Source organism: Mastigoproctus giganteus, chromosome 4, assembly GCF_048544385.1.
Source record: "Mastigoproctus giganteus isolate SK-2022 chromosome 4, ASM4854438v1, whole genome shotgun sequence".
Classification (NCBI taxonomy): domain Eukaryota; kingdom Metazoa; phylum Arthropoda; class Arachnida; order Uropygi; family Thelyphonidae; genus Mastigoproctus; species Mastigoproctus giganteus.
The window spans coordinates 22,842,904-22,855,673 of NC_143578.1; the positions used below are offsets into that span (position 1 = coordinate 22,842,904).

Sequence of the window (12,770 nt, forward strand, 5' to 3'; positions counted from 1 at the left end):
CTACTCTCAATTTTGATCTCCCAATGCTTATGTCACACCAAACTGACTCGACACTGCACTGTCCAGCGATGTCCACTGGCTTCACTTCCTTGGATTTTATGTGTTTCTTAATAGTATAACCCCATCCTCCCTTCCTATCTGTACACATTGTACTCCCCAAATTCCAGTTCCGCATTCCTTATATCTGTGTGACACCACGTTTCTGATATCCCAACAATATCCGCCTTTGATGCTTTGAGCAATACCTCAAATTCATCAAATTTATTTACCAAACTCCTAGCATTGGTGTACATGCAAGTATACATGCACCTGTTCCTATTCTTAGCTACCCTAACACAACCCATGTGTTTACTTGTACCACAATGACTCTCAGCAGTTTCTGAAATATCCTGCATCTCATTTTATAGGCTTCTGCTCATTCCAATAGAAGCAGTGCAAGAATTAGTACTTGTATCCCCCAAGGCCTCCGTAGCCAGGTGGTCAGGAGCGGAAGTCCATTAGCACATGCTCCTTAAGTAGACCGGGGTTCGAGCCCGACTGCTAAATACGGTTGATCTGGCAACCCGCACTGGACCAGCGTGGCAGATTATGGTCCATTTTCCTCAACATGAACTGCTGAGGGGGCTTCCATCCTGCAGTGGATTGATAATAGCTGCAGTTTACCTTTACCTTATTCCCCCAAGCTAGCAGTTTTCTGACCCACCTAACACTACCTCGATAGCATCAGCAAATATTCTTGCACCCTTTCTATTTAAATGTATCCCATCCCTGTAGAAGCAGTCTCTCCTGTTAACAAGTACAGTCCAGGCTGAAAAAAATTCTATCCCTTGAGCCTTGCACAATCTTTCCAGGGCCGAATTGATCAACAAGGCTCTCATCATATACTCCCTCCTATCGTGTCTGGGCAGAATTGTCTGCCCAGAGTCCAATACAAGTCCAATTGTTATTGGACTTGTATATCGCATAGTGTCTACAGTGGTAGTAATGTAATATTAATATATGATGCAAGAAAGCAAGCTTATATAGCATCAGACAAAAATAAAAATACCCTTCACAGATCACCTGTTCAATCCCCTCCAATAATATTTCTAGTTCTTTGAATTTATTCAAACTACCTACTTCTATAATAACAGATGGAAGTTTGCTCCAACAATTAATCACCTGCTAGCTGAAGGCAAACCTTTGTATATCTATCCTGCTACCATCCTTCCCCAATTTGAATTTATGCCCCCTCAGGCGTGAAGTCTGAGCAAGAGGAAGAATGCCATCAGCACTGAGATTGCTCAATTCACTCAAAGCCTTAAACACCTCAATCAGATCACCTTGCAGGTGCCCCATCTCTAGATACTGCAATTTTCCAAACTGAAACCTTTCTTGGTAAGACTACTCTTTTGTTCCCTTCAACAATTCCATTGCCTTTCTCTGCACCTGTTCCAGCAGATCCACATCCTTCCTAAAATGAGACCTGTGTGCAGTACCTGCCTTATATAATGGCATAATCACCTCTTATTTCTGCTAACAAAGTTCCTATATATTATTGAGAAAACTGCATGAGCTGTCCCAGCAGCTTGTCTACATTGCTCAGAAAACCTCATATCTAACTGCATAATTACCCCCAGATTTTTTTCACTTTCCACTACCCTGAGTGTAGTATTAAGGAATAGTGTTGGAGGTCTAATTTAATTTCTTAACTAAAATTATATTTTAGACTAGAGCAGCAAAGCATATGATTCAGGGCAATGAGGATGCTCTAGTATTTTAGAAAATACTACAAACATGTAATACTTTGTAAAATACTAGGCTAAGAGAAATAATTAGAAGGGAGGGCAACTGAGCCAAATATTTAAGGTTCAAACAAACAAATTTTTCTCTAAAATAATGGGTCTTAAATTAAAAATTAATTAAATGATTTATATTTCTGACATTTTAGTTCCTGCACTTCAAGACTATACTCAAAATATATATCAGAGAGGAAAATCAAACTGATTCAGAGCATCCCAAACTGATTAAATTTTATTTCTTTTGAGTCTACACCATTACAAAAAAAAGGGGCATATCTTAACAGTTTTGGGAATGGTGAAGAATACTTACAACCAAAAAACTCTTGTGGTACAAAAATATTTTGATAATAAAATCAGACTACAAATTGTAATGAATTAAAATGTCATAAAAGCTTGAACTGTGGGAAATTGAGAAGATTAGGACTAAAAGCTTGTTTTCAGGATGAGGAGTTAATAATTAAAAGATATTTAATGTAGAAACAGTTCATGTTAGGACATTTCATCAAATTGTCAATAGCATCAAAACACATTTATGTTAACTTTGATTATTATAAGAACACTGATAGATTATGTAATTTGATTATTATGCAAGCACCGAGCTAAGTGCCTACTTTCTACAGTTAAATTGTCAAAGGGATTCTAACATTGCATTGTGTTTATATTAAACCCATTGCAGTAGTGGCTGGGCCTCAGGTTAGTACTGGCAAGTACAGTTTATAGAAGCCATTTAGTTCAATCCCAAAATGAGAGGTCCACTAGTTGTACAACCTTTCATAAATAGCAAACTACCAATTAGTAACAGCTAATGATGGATTTGTTGTTGTTGTTGTAGTAGTAGAGTTTCAGGAGCATCAGTGACTAAGGCCATATTGCTCTGTATATACTGTCTGTAAATCGAGAGTGTTCTGTGGTGACTTTCTGCTTTCTGGATGAAAAACCCAAGTTTCCAGGAGAGAAATCCATGCTACCCTTGCCCAAAACTAACTCAACCATGTTGTGAAAAAGGCCCATAAAAATTCCTCACATCATCAATGGGACTCGAACTCAGGTCTTTTCCACCTGGTGTGGGGAGGATGGCAATTCTACCAACTGTTCTATCCATGAGGGCCTAATGATGGCTATAAATATCAGAAATGCAAAGAAATGAAATGAAATGCAAAGCTCCTAAATATTTATCACTATATGAGGAGTATTTGCATTGAGTTAATGCAAATACCCAAACGTTAAATGGGTATATTACTGAACCTTACTTTTCCACAACACGGCATCCAGCACTACCATCATTTAGAATGCATTCAGTCAACTGGCCTCTGAAATAAAATTTAAAAAAATAATAATTATTACAAATTTCAGTAATAGTTATAAAAATTGGGATTATAATTAGAATTCCATAATTAAATGCATCTTTAATTATATTTTTATTTTTTGAGAAATAAATGTGTGTGCATCTGTGTGTGCATGTGGGTGTAGAATTTGAAACAGTCATTTCTGTAAGTTCATGTACATCAGGATCTCAACTTGTCAATATAATGCATCTGTAAGTTGCTCATGTTGAATGGCTGATTTGCCTGTTTACCAAACGAAAAACCAAACCACAGTTTCCAGAAAAAAAAAGTCATGACCTTTGCCTGAAAAACTTGGTTCCAGTATGCAAAAAGCCCATTAAATTTTCTCCATTTCTGTGAGAATTAAATTCAGGCTTTACCCACATAGTATGAAAAAAAGCAGTCAAAACCAACTTGCTAGGCATGAGTGAATTTATCACTGGGCATATAATCTAGTTATTAAGGAGGCAACTATCTGTAGGATGTGCAATGAATTAAAAAAAATAGAATATATTAAAATATTAACTGAGTATATCATAGTATATAATAAATAAATATAATTTAAAACACAAAAAATAATTGTTTATACAGTAAATAGCATATACATATTTTCTGTGCATGCAGACCATACTGTACATGTTTTCCATGCACATTACAGTCTGCATGATTTGCATATCCAAGAATGGCAATATAAGAGCAGAGTGTGGCAAATGAGTGCAAACACCTGACCCACAAATGGATGAAAAGGTTTTAAAAATTTTTCTCACAAATGATCAAAGTATTCATGTATGCACAGTGAGTTTTAGTAAACAATGAATAGTCAACATGTTAGTAAACAATTACTGCAACTAACAATCACAAATAATAAAGTGATGATATAAATATTGCCAATTACTCTTAAATGCTGAAAAGCATTTAAAACGGTATTAAGTTAACAAATCAATTCAGCAGAAATTTTTTTTGCAAACAAATTTCTTACCTAGTGAACAATCCCAGAAAAGTCTGAATCGTTTGCTCAGCAAATGGCAGTCCCATTTGGGCCCTCAGCACAACAAACAAAGTAAGAAAGAAATCAAGAATATCTTCACTTACATCTGAAAGAGCAAAAAAAAAAATAAAAAGAAAATGCAATGACTATTTCCACAGAGTATGAACACATAATAAAATTTAGTTTTTAAACACTGTTTTGGAGAGTGTCCATAGAATGTCTCTTTAAAAACATATCCATTATTATATATATATATATATATATATATATATATATATATATGCACACAGGGTGATTCAAAATTATTGTTCGGAGTTTCGGTGGCCTATAATTTTCAAACTGGAAACAACAATCAAAAAAAGAGAGAACAATCTTCCAGTTGTCTCTCCTCTGGCAATGCTGTACTTGCTGCTTTGATGTCTGGGAGATATTGACAGCATTACTTCAAAATGGCGACTGTTCAAGAGAAGGCAATGTGCATACTCTGGTTTTTCAAAACAAAGTCCGTTATCACAACGCAACGTTGTTACAGAACTTAGCATAGAAAAGATCCACCTACAGATAATGCAATCCTACGTTGGTTAAAGCAATTTCACAAGACTGGTAGTGTTCTGCACCGAAAAGGAGCGGGAAGACAGAGCGACTTCGCAGGAAGATGTTGATCCACGAAGTGTTTTCTCGAAGCCCACAAAAATCAACTAGACGAGCTTCTTTGCAGTTAGGTATACCACAAACAACTGTTTGGAGAGTTGTTCATAACCGCCTTCACCTCCATGCCTACAAACTGTGCAGGCTTAAAACTAAATGATAAACCCCGCTACCCAAGATATTTTGTCAAATGTCGAAGATGATGAAAATTACCTTCAGAGATGGAGATTTAGTGATGAAGCAAAGTTTTACATATCAGGGAGGATAAATCGTCATTACTGCAGAATATGAGGATCAAAAACCCTCATGTCATTCGAGAATTCGAAAGAGATAGTCCAAAGGTCAATGTCTGGTGTGCTTTGTCATGTTCAGAAGTTTTGGAGCCCTTTATCTTTGCAAAAAAAGCAGTGACAGTGGAAACCTATCTGGACATGCTACAGCTGTATCTGTTACCCCAGTTGGAAAATCATCAGCTCTTATTGTCAGAGAATTTCTTGACATGCATTTTCCTGGGTGCTGGGTTAGGCATGGTGGACCGATTCTGTGGCCTCCGTGCTCACCCGATCTTACGCCACTTGATTTCTTCCTGTGGGGATATGTGAAGGACATTGTGTACAAGACACTGTGACCTCCCTCGACGAACTGAAACTCAGAATTGTTGCTGCGAATGAAACAGTTACATCGCAAATGCTGGAGAACACTTGGAGGGAAATTGAATATCACTTGGACATCTTATGTGCCACGAAAGGCTTTCGTGTTGAAGTTGTTTAGCATTCCGCAGTATTGATTCTATAGGTAATAAAACTTTTTGAGTTGCACTTTCATATTCCGTAAGCAGTTTTATTTTGTTGTTTCCGGTTAGAAAATTATAGGCAATGGAAACCCCGACAATAATTTAGAATCACCCTGTATACTTTTTTTTTTTGTACATTGATTACTTTGGTTATGGGTCATGGTGTATTACTACGTATGATAATTCAGTTCATATGTAGTAACAAAATTCTACATGTCTATACAAATGCGTTAATGGATCAGTTTTCAAGTTGTGTGGACCGCAAAAAACAACAGGAATAATCTGTGGGAGGAAACTACTCCCTCCACCTGAGATCAGCTAACTACAACTCCATGGAAGAGGCCTTCAAAAATTCTTCCAGTCTCTGACTAGATTTGAACCCAGATATCATGGAGAATTTAAAAAATGATGGGCAATCAGGAAGTTACATTATAGCTAATCAGTACTGGTAATCAGAGACATATGACTCCACCAGAAAAACTTAACAGAAAATGTTACAATTAATTGAAATTGGGTAAGAAATAAGTGTTAAGATTAGCATGAGAATTACCATTAGAGAGGTAAAAATGTAGAGAATATATAATGCGGGACTGCAAATGGATATAAAGGCTCCGAAATGAAAGTGCACCCCTCCCCCGCTTCACAACTAACTATATCATTTGAATTTATACCATTAAATCCCTTGACTCTTGTACCTCTTCTGGCCTTGAATATAAGGCAAATGCCTTGGTTGCAACAACACTCTCAACCCAGCTCTAAATAACATCAAAAGCAGTGGCCTTCTGAAAGGCCAGATGTCTACATGTGCTAAGAAAAGTGCCAGCTGAAAAGTGAACATAGACAAATATCAGTTAAAGAAGTAAATAACGATAATGTTAAAACACAAAGTAAACTTGAAATTAAAAAAAAAAAAAAAAAAGCCCAAATTCAGGTGGTATTTCTCCATTCCCAAAAATCACATTTAACCAATTTACATAAGATTAAAATTAAATAAGCTATAATTCAGAAGAAAAAAAAAAATTAAAATTAAAGAAAGTTTTCAATTTCTCTAAACAAAAAAAAAAAAAAAAACAGAATGAAGAAAATATAGGAGAGCCTTGCTTGTAACAAAAATGGGCGAAATTTAACACATGTAATGATTTAATACAACTACACTTACCAGGATGATGAATATAAAGAGGAAACAGAGATACAACAGTCTGAACTACTTCCTGTAAACCCTGGTAGCAGACCTGCTTTGTCCTTGTTGTGGAAGCTTTTACATTGTCTATCAAGTCTCGTAGGACACGGACTGTCCACTTAAGAGCTGGCTTGACTACATTAAGCAAACAAAAAAAAAATCATTTTTAAACTCAACTTACAACTCTGAAATTTTCAAAGAAATGCAATTTCTATGAAAAATCTTACTGCTTTCTAGAATACAGCAACAATGCTATAACCTATGAATTTCATAGGTTATAGCATGTTATAAGCAATGGATATTTTGGCCGTTCAGGCCTATTTCCAGTTCTAGGGAAGCTACTATCCCCAAAAGATGCTAAAGCAACTGCTTCCCTCCACCTCCCCAATTAACCTTCATAACAGATTTGGAATCTAATGTTTTGGCCCTATTAAACCACACAGCACATATCCCTAAGCTTTGACTCCAGTACACTGATAATATCATAATTGTCTGGGATAACTGTAAAGAGGATTTAGATAATTCACACTACTATATAAAAAAATCTGAACATGACCTTCACCCTGAAGTGGAAACCAACAAGAGCATCCTGTACCTTGATGCACTAGGACAACAAATTCTTAAAAACAGTCTATAGAAAGATATAGATACCTAGACATGTTTCCCCATTTTGAATCTAATTATCCAAACAGTGCCAAGGCCAGTATTTTCAAACATCCAACATTAAGAGCAGTTCAAGTTTGCAGGACAGAAAAAAAAAAAATTGGTAGACATAAATACTAAAGGCATTTTCACCCAACATGAAAATGCCTTGGATGGTATTATTCTTCTGAGTTTATTCACTACAGAATCCATAACACACTACCCTAGGAGGGGGCTCACAGCAAGCATCTTTGCCTTGCTCTATCACCCAAAGTTAGAGGAGAGATTGGTTATACTAGCCAAAAAGCTATATCAAGGTCCCCTTTAAGAATATGAAATTTTAGAAATTATTTAAGGCTTCTGCAATGAAGTGCAAGCAAAGCATACTAGATGAACAACCGATACAGCAAAACAGTAACCTGGGCAGTTGTACAGAAATTACAATCAATGGGGGTACACTCCTAGACCATGTGGAAAGGAAACCAAGCAATGTAGCCTCACTGTATTGGCGGGATATATTAGAGATCAATGGATTCCCAGCATCTGAAGTGATCCATAACAGCAGCAAAGAATTCATGGCCTGGATGATACAATCTAGTTCTTTAGAACAAACTACAACAGAAACAGAGGAACACAGGCCCTTCTACCCCCTCTCCACCTCCAAACTTTGTTCAAATATGTTACAAAACAACCACTCAGAACTAGCAAAGGGCAATCCTGGATCTCATCTCATCAAGATCAACCAGAAGCAGAAAGGGTATAAAAAAATGATCTGAATGCAAATCATGTCATGAGGTAAGTCTGTGAAATTAAATGCTTACAGCTGGATTTTACTAAGTATTTCAGAGTGGTAGGGAACTGACTGGTGGCTCTGCTACTATTGATAGAATGCAGACAATGATCAAAATGCTGGATGACATACAGAACCAGGGGGACTTATTTGTAATGTTAGTCTCAGATAGATAAATAGAAGTGAGATGAAAGAAAGATGAAGCGGTTGAATTTTTCTTTAATAAATTTTATAGCTTTGATAAGTAAGTTTATTTATCACTAACCTTGTTCCTGTACTTGTTTGTCCTCACCAAAAGAAGCAGTCGTTCTTAATTGCCTTAATGGCTTTGTAAGAGTCTGAATGAACTGTTGATGGTGAGTTGATCTAGTTGACCATTCCTGTTCACTATCGGCAACTCCAGGCCATGGTAATAGTAAAATATTAGATATTGCTCTATAGATTAATTGTTGGGCCTATAAAACAAAAATTCCCTTTGTAGTAATAGTTTTATATCTTACTGATAACTTAAATGATTTAAAATGCAAAGTTTTTTTTTATTAAAAATATAAAAGTAAAATTTAAATGAATCAAATCAATACAGTAATCCCTTGCCACTGCAACTTTGCCAACTATGGATTTGAGATAACATGGTTTTGTATTTACTCACCAAAATTTGTAATGCACATTTTGTTTTATGCATATGCAGTTAATTCACCTTAAAAAAAAACAATTATTGATTCCACCTCCAGCAGATGATGGGATGGTGGTCTTGTAGAGGGACAGAATTTGTTTACATTCTACCTTCTCAAAGATGCACTTGTCAATATACCATATATAAAATGTTGGACATGGAATTGCTGCCACTTCTCTCCATAGATTGTGTTTTTGACTAATATTTATTTTTCTTGGCCATAGTTTGGAATACATAATTTCAAAATATGAAAATATTACCATGTTTGTTGTAAATTACATTTATTCTACCCTTTATTATGGCCTCTAAAATGCTCAATAAGTGCTGAAAGCAAATGTGTGAAAAGAGCAAGATAATGAACTGGAAGATAAAAGTACTTGATAGATTATCACTTTTTATCATTTTTATGTTGCCTATATGGAAAATGAAGTTCACTCTGTTTTATTGTACATTTTATTCACATACTTATTGTTTTTCCCTTAACCCCTATTTTCTATAAGACCTGAGTCTTGCTAACATTGGTTCTTTACAGGAATAGGTTCCTCCTGTACTGATAAATAAGCAAATACAAATCAATCATCAGCATTCAAGAAGGTTAGACAAATGAGATACAATACAATGACATGAAGTTAGGCAACTCCTTAACCTGACCATAGCATTCAGTCCTTCTGACAGGCCAGCAGAAAAATATTTAATCCTGGTGACTCTATAGTTGGGATCAGTAATTGATTCTTTATATATCTTCTTAATAATCTTTTAGCAATATAAGTGTAGCTTTTTTTATCTATTTATATTATTTCTCACTTCGTGAAAGCCTCCTTAACATTAACCCCATTTATGTCTGGCCAAATATGGTTTGCTGTGTTTTATGTTTTTCCGTATTCAAAAAAAATTTCTCAAAGTTCACCTCTCACCTATGTAAGAATTATCACAGAAAATAAGAGAAATTCCAGTAGAGTTTGTGACCACAAACAGTAAATCTGCTAACACTTGTGCATTTACATTCCAAGGTGTCACAAAGGTATTCTATATTACCAAAAGAAGACCATAATGTTATTCTCACATGTAATGTGCATCATGGCAGTAAAATTGATATTTCAAAACTTGAGCTATGTATGATACCAGCCGGAATATTATACGCTGGTCCATAATGATTTTTTCTTCCCTAGCGAAATTAGGAATCATCTATTTGCAGTGACATATAGGTGATAATATGCAAAGAAATCTGGTCATAAGAAAAATTAAAATGACCATAAAAAAAATGAGCACACAAAGCAATGTATTGTGATTATTTTTCTATTTCAGCCATGCAGAATTTTCATGTAGTGAATCTCACAAGAACCTTGAAAAAAATGGATGAATGATTTCATGTTCATACTATTCATCACATCCATATATAATTAACATAAATTTATTATTACTTTTTCACTGAAATAAGTTAATTTCAAAGTTTTTTTTGTTTTTTTTTTTGTAAATATTTGCCTAATTTGGCATTGGAGAAATGCCAAATTCATTAAATTAATGCCGCCACAAACTTAAAATATGGTGCAGATCAACTGTTTCATGTTTTTCATTTTATGTTAATGTTTTTATGAAAAATTTAAGTATAATTAATAAAAACTTTTTATTTCATTAAAACTAATCAGTATTTTTAGTGGCAAAAAAAAAAAATTCTCAAAATTTCAGTTATTATTTAAAAAAAATAATGTAGAACTGAAATTCATAAACAATGAATTTCAATGTTTATGAAAAGTCAAGAATTAGTACACTAAAAGCATAATTCAAACACCAGATACTTTTTTTTTAGATATTAAAGTTAAAATACGGGCCTATCATAGGATATCACTTGTATCACAAAAGAGGAAGTACTACTGTTGGATTAAGATAGGTAGCAGCAAGGAGAAGTAGAAATGTACAAAAATTCTGTTAACACTGATATTATTTATGTGGTTATGATTCTTACTGAATCCAGAAACATAACCACACTCGGTATTTATTTTTATGAGGTACCTAATTGTACTGTGTATAACACAGCATATTTTTTTTTTTGTGGTACCTGATCATTAAAAACTGCCACCTTTTTAATGTAATAAATTTTTATTCTGTGAAATGTTTACATAAAAACTGATTCTGCATTAAGTTTCATATCAGTTTTGTGCTACTTATAAAACCAGTTGAAACTGTTTATAACAAAGTTGTTATAGTAAGTTTACAAATATAATAAATCAATTTTAATTCCTCATTATTTTATAACAAATTTATAACTACGAACAGTTTGCAGCCCACTTCAAGTTCATTACAAAATGAGTTCAACTGTAATTTCTTTTCATACCTCTATTGGCCGATTGATGAACTGATCACTGCAAACAGCAGAAAACAACTGCTGAACTTGAGGTAAGCCAAAAAGAAGTGCTGGTTTAACTGTGCGCGTCAGAGACATCAGAAGATGAGCACCACTATGAGATACCTTTTCTGGCACCTAAAGTATAAAAACAGAGAAAACTGGAATAACAATTATAGAATGGAAAAAAAAATTAAACAGTTTTAGGCATTCACTTCACTTTTAATATTCCACACCCCTGCTACAACACAGCAGTTATACAAGAATTTAATATAATCTTAAGTGAAATATCTACTAATAAAAAAAAAATTAAAAATTCATCATTAATACTATATCTCCCATACTAATCTTTATAATTTTCTATTTTTTAATAAATAGTATAGTTTATTCAGAGAGAGAGAGAGAGAGTCATTTTTCTGTCTTCAATAAAGTACATTAATTTACAAACAAGGTTTCGAAAGAAACAAAAAAAATTGTACTCGTGTATAAAAAAGGAAATTAGATTTACATTAAAGCTATTGTTTGACTTTCTGATAAACACAAGCCACAAGAAATCTATTTTGCAGATATCCATACTGATATAAACTTTTAATCACATGCTGAAATCTGCCTAACTATTAAAAATTTCATTTTACAGGTATATATAAACAGAATGTTACAAAATGTAAAAAGAAAAAATATTCTGTCTTGGTTATTAAACATAATGGCTCTATAATGCATCTGAAGGATGTGGATACAAATGTATGGTATTAAACAATTTATCATTAAGACATACAGTAGGGAGCATAACACTTGACACTTTTTATTGAAATACAAACTAGCCACTTAGGCTCACTTTAAAAAAACCACCAAATGTCCGATGTTGCAAAAACTGATAATATTTCATTGCATACAGTTTACATACCAATTAAATTTGGTGTGTAATTGGGAAGTTTAACTGGGAATATACAAAACATAAAAATCAATAGCATTTCACTAAATCTTACTTTCTGTTCAATGCTACGTACATTTAGATTAGTTTAATTTCAAGTGGAACCAAAACAGTTCTTCCCAGTGAACCCTGCATTATAACTATAGGACACAAATGATTTTTTTGCAATTTTTGAAGTCCAATAAAACATTGAAAAATCCTATCAAGAATGCCTCAAACATTGTCACCTATTTGTCTCTTTGAAGGCATAGAAAGCCTTATAACTATATTTAAAAACTTTATAATCAAATTATAAAGACATTAAAAAGATTAAAAAAGTAAAATTTATTTTTTGAAAAACATTTTTTCTGGGAACTTGCTCCTTGTTGTAGTTCGGCTACTGAAATTACGCCAGACTGCCACAATCTAGGAAAATTCTGGTTTATTTCAACCTTGTAACATTATTGAATAATTATTCTAAATACAAGTTAATATCATCGATAAACTGTGTCCAGGATAATATCATTGTCTTGAATGTTACACAATTTAAATCACTAAATTAACATGTAGATTAATGTTAATTTCTCAAATATTTAGAGAGGCTGCTATTTTTTCAGTGATTTTTTGATAGACAAATCACATATTTATTGTACGTTAAGTTCACCGGACCACCAATTTTCTATTTTAACTCTTCAAACA

At 33.9% G+C, this 12,770-nt stretch overlaps 1 protein-coding gene across 3 annotated transcripts in view; it reads right to left on the reverse strand.

The window, feature by feature from the left end:
• The window catches only part of ebo (exportin ellipsoid body open), a 152,639-nt gene that overhangs the window by 43,789 nt on the left and 96,080 nt on the right, over positions 1–12,770 (reverse strand). For all 3 annotated transcript variants that reach the window (XM_090371404.1, XM_090371402.1, XM_090371403.1), the window contains exons 17-21: positions 11,153–11,299; positions 8,413–8,602; positions 6,695–6,850; positions 4,086–4,200; positions 3,032–3,091 (exon numbers count right to left, since the gene is read on the reverse strand). In XM_090371404.1, the coding sequence (XP_090227530.1) occupies positions 3,032–3,091; positions 4,086–4,200; positions 6,695–6,850; positions 8,413–8,602; positions 11,153–11,299 (668 nt within the window). The remainder of the gene's footprint in view (positions 1–3,031; positions 3,092–4,085; positions 4,201–6,694; positions 6,851–8,412; positions 8,603–11,152; positions 11,300–12,770) is intronic.